At 36.1% G+C, this 4,600-nt stretch overlaps 1 protein-coding gene across 1 annotated transcript; it reads right to left on the reverse strand.

Moving 5' to 3' along the window:
- Positions 1-764: 764 nt before the first annotated feature.
- LOC133697866 (protein GRAVITROPIC IN THE LIGHT 1-like) lies at positions 765-2,864 on the reverse strand. The gene has a single exon (XM_062120680.1). It carries the CDS (start codon positions 2,535-2,537, stop codon positions 1,143-1,145), a length of 1,395 nt encoding a protein of 464 aa, XP_061976664.1. The 5' UTR covers positions 2,538-2,864; the 3' UTR covers positions 765-1,142.
- Between the last annotated feature and the right edge of the window lie 1,736 nt (positions 2,865-4,600).

Consider the following 4,600-nt stretch of genomic DNA (forward strand, 5'->3'; position numbering starts at 1 on the left):
GAATTTACGCAGATAATGCTCCCAATTTGACCTCTCTCCTTTTACTTTGCAAGAGCAGCACCAAACTATCAAATGATGAAATCACACCCCAAACAATCCCCTTTCCATCGATTAAGATTCTGATTCCAAGCCTCCAATACATTTATGCAACAAAATGAAGTGGTACAATTGCTGGGAGACAAGTGAACCACTAGTTTATGGGTGTATTTTTAGATGAACGTGAATTTTAGACCAACTTGCGTATATCGACAATGTAAGTTTGCAGTAGCTATAAAATTTAGGATTTTATCTTAATTCTTAATGCTACCAACAGACATTAATGCCACAACTGTACAGTTTGTTCTATCCTTTTCCATTTCTGTGTAAGAAGATGAACGTACTCCATCATTCAAGCTACATCATCCTCTCTTCCCAATAACAGAGCGTCACAGATATTTGTCATCACGTGTTAACTTGCATGACCAGCCCCACATTAAATAGAGCTGGCATCGTGTTGTCCTATACATGATACATATTCCAATAAAGGTTGTGCATTTCTATGAGCAGGGCTGGGCGGTCACAATTTACACTGTCCAGACACCCAGTAAAAGAAGAAAACGGTAAAAAAGGATTCAAGGTACTACAGGGACATGGTGCAGAAAAGAGAACTAAATAATTGAGGCAAACATGGTAACTTCTAAAGAAAAAAAAAACCCAGAAAGTTAAAACAGTATTTTTTACCAAATCGATTAGAAATATAAACTTAGCATGATGGCAAAAATATGTGATTATAAAACAAACATTTATGCTTATATATTACTCTGTACATTGAAAGCATCCAAGACATAGGGAATGCAATGCAGCTGAACAATCCTTCTGTCAATGGCCTAATGTTAACAAAATTGTTTTGAGGATCTTTCATAATTGAAATAAAAGATTCAAAAGTTGTTTCCTAACAACGGTCCACGCGCTTTCTTTTTTCAAAATGGCCACGAAAATACAAAGACAAGCTGCCCCTAGTCACCATGCATAGATACAATTCCAAGACCCCACAATAAACACTTAGCCACAAGGCAAAGCTATAATCAGATGTTTACTCAAAATAATCACGACAATGGCCTGCACCGGTTCATTCTTCGATGTTGTGGGTCCATGCTAAGTTTTTATCCACGGTTTACCTTAGCCTGTAGCGGAGAGAGATACACCCGGCACTGAATAACAGTTTTACCAATCCTGAACCCAGGAACTACAGTGAATGCAACTGATGGATCGACGTCCGGTGCATTTTCTGAAGAAAGAAGTGCATCCTCGGCGACACATTCCATGTAAACTTCGGAGAAACGACACCCTCTACGGACTTGGAAGATTGAGGCTTCAGGATCGAAAGAATAGGCCAGGCAATGTAGAAGCCAGACCCGCCTAGCCATTTCCGCAAATGTGGTAAAAAAATTAGTGTCAGGAAATTCACCTGAATTCACGAGGCTTCTTTTACTCAAGTTGCCAAAAAAGGATGTTTCCATCTGGGGGTGAATAAGCTGCAAATACTTGGCACGACAAAAATTGGCAAATTTTGATTTGGGCTTGTGGGCAATGTATTCGGTTGCTTTCGTTGATTTTAGTTCAACGAATCTCTTGAAAAACAACTGTTGCTGATTCTTTTTCTCTGGTGGAGATTCTTTTTGGGGAGAGAAATTAGTCAAATGGAAACCATCGAACATCTCTCTGCTTACGAAGCTTTCGAATGCAAAACATTTATCATCTGCTCTCCGGTAAGCCACATCAGATACAATACATTTGGCTGCAGCATCTAGATCCCAGCCGGTAGATTTCATCTCATCAATCATCAACTTAACAAAGCTTCGAATAGACTTGACTGTGTGTAGAAGAACAGTAATGAAATGGCTGGGACTTAAGCCTGGTAGCCGTAGATTGTCAGGCATAGATAAATGTCCACTTTTATTTAACCTCTTCTCAAGTAATCGGTTTTGTCTATTAGATTCCTCCATTTTTTCTCTCAGATACATGATTTCAGACTCCTTGAGCCTTAACTGAGACTCCAATTTCTTCCCCATTACCTCATAGGTCTTTGAAAGACTCTTCTGCTCCTGAACGTCAGCCAAAACCAGAGCAGTCTCAGGAGAAGGATCAAACTGTTTCTTTATATAGCACTGCTTCAACTCAGACAGATTCTTCAACTCCGAGACTACAAATTGATCAGCTGCTTGAATCCCATCAGCATCATAAGGAGACTGAGAATACTGTAACTGGGCATATGCAGCTTTAACACATGAAACGCTAGCGAACATTTTGGCAACAAGTGCTTCCAAGGCCAAACTTTTTTTATGTTCATCATTATTATTAATATCAAATGGCTGAGGCCGGCTAGCTGCACTTTTACGGTGATGCTTATCATGCTTGACCTCTTCTTGGGACACAACTTTCTGAACCCCATCAACAGGAGCAATCCCAGTTGCTGCTCGAAGTTGAATAACTTTGGCTACGTTGCGTGCAAATTTACTCTTCTTCGGAGTCACCGCGGATGGTTTTACAGAATCCATCAGCAGAAAGTATCACAAATGACGACAACGACGATAGTGATAAGAAGACCAAAAAAAAGGAAATTAAGTGATTGCAAATTGAAGGGGGGAAAGTGAGACCAAAAAAGATTTAGGATGATGGTGGTGATGAGAAGTTTATTGAAAAAAAAAAAGAGAAAAGCAAATTACTTTAGCACCTATATCGAGGCCATTAATGGAGCAAGTCAAGACTTTAAGACGCTTAAAAAAAGGAAATAGGTGGAGCGAGAAGAAGAAGAAGAAGAAGAAGAAGAAGAAGCCAATTCAAGATGCTCAAAAAAAGCTCTATATGCTTGTCTATGGTAAACCAAGGACATGCTTGTTTCAGCTGGCCATCTTTTTTAAAATTTTAATTTTTTTTTTGTTGTTAAATTATTTGGATGTAATTATATTAAAATTAAATTTTAAAAAAATAATATTTTAATGAAATTTATTTTGACAAATAATAGTAATTTTTCATTAAAATAATTTTTTATTTTAAAAAATTTATTTTTGCTATCAGATTATTAAAATAATATAAAAAAATTTAAAAAAAATGGTTTGAATGACGTTACAGAGCAGAATTTGCTCCTCGGTAAGAAAGTATATTTAGGCAGAAATAGTGTGAAAGCATTCGGGGAATTAACAAATTGGACCACCTTCCATTTTTGTATTTGTTTTTTTAATTCGATAGGGCCGGGATAACCACTTTCTTAAACCATTTAATCCTTTCAAACTATCTCGGAGAATCCATCTTCCAATAGGTTAACAACTTGAAACAATCATGCCTCGTTTCAAACAAAAAGATGTCAGGCCACAGTAGGAAAAATGTCCGACACTGAACTGTGTCGAGAATTAAAAAGATTCCAGGGCTGGGTCTTAAGGTATTTCTTCTTATACCTTTTGCCCTTGGGTTGTTCACCTATTGCATAGCCGTTGTCAGGGCAGAGGCATGGAGGTTTCCGAGAAAATACAGGGATATTTTAGGGTTTTTCGACAGAACACGACATCTCAGTGAGCGCACCGAGGTACTTTGAGAAAGTGTTTTTGCTTTTTCTTAACAGTGTTTTAATTGTGTTTTTTATTTAAAGAAATATTAATATTTTTTTTTTGATGATTAGTCACATCCCATCAATCCACTCTATATAAGCCCATGCATACTTAAAAAAAATATATATGTGGTGGGGAAAGCTTTGAAAGAGCTACAGCTTAATTAACCTCTCTTTTTGTTTTTCGACTTTGGTTTCAATAGAAGAAAGAGAGATTGAATCTGAGGTCGTTGGTTAGGTGAAAAGAAATCTGGTTGGTTGTAGATCCTATTGCCCAAATGGATCTCAGCCGCTAATTAAATCATGATATGAGCTCACCCACATCGGATCAAAGCCCAGAAGACATCACAACCTTCAAATCCAACTTTCAAATATCATAGTCGTCGGATTCAAAGACTTGATCTGCTCTCGCCCACACCAGTTTAAGAACCCGTTTGGCAATGCATAGAGATTGTGTTTTTTCAAAAACACACTAAGCGAACGTTTGGTTAAGAAAAAAAAATATTTACTGTGCATAGGTCCCCAATAAATTATGTGTGAAACGCAGGGAGATGGAAAGATGAAAACTGCTGCTTTGTTGCGTGGCTAAGAAATTCAACCATGCTATACTGTTCAGTGAATAAGAGAGGTATACTTCATTGTTCATTAAACAGTGGAGCATGTGAACAGTGCAAGAAAATTGCACTGTTCACGTGAATTTTTTTTCAGTGTGTTAATTTTTTAATATTTTAAAAAAAAACACTAGTATAAAGTGAATTAAATTCACTCGCACTATAATATCAATTTTATACCTGATAATATTTTATCTACGCTCAAAAAATTATAAAAACTATAGTTCTTATCGGAAGAATTTTGTACGTAATAGAATTATAAATAGTTTAATGGAATAATAAAAATTATTTTTTATAAAGTATTTTTTTTATTTCATGATGTAATAGGAGTAATTAATTCTACAATATTTAAATTTAAAACCATCAATATTAATATATATTTTTTAAAATTATTTTATAACCTCAA

Source organism: Populus nigra, chromosome 1 (assembly GCF_951802175.1).
Source record: "Populus nigra chromosome 1, ddPopNigr1.1, whole genome shotgun sequence".
Lineage (NCBI taxonomy): Eukaryota > Viridiplantae > Streptophyta > Magnoliopsida > Malpighiales > Salicaceae > Populus > Populus nigra.

What these genes read in the sequence shown, in the direction of transcription:
- LOC133697866 (XM_062120680.1), bottom strand. Translation starts at nt 2,537, where the DNA reads ATGGATTCTGTAAAACCATCCGCGGTGACTCCGAAGAAGAGTAAATTT.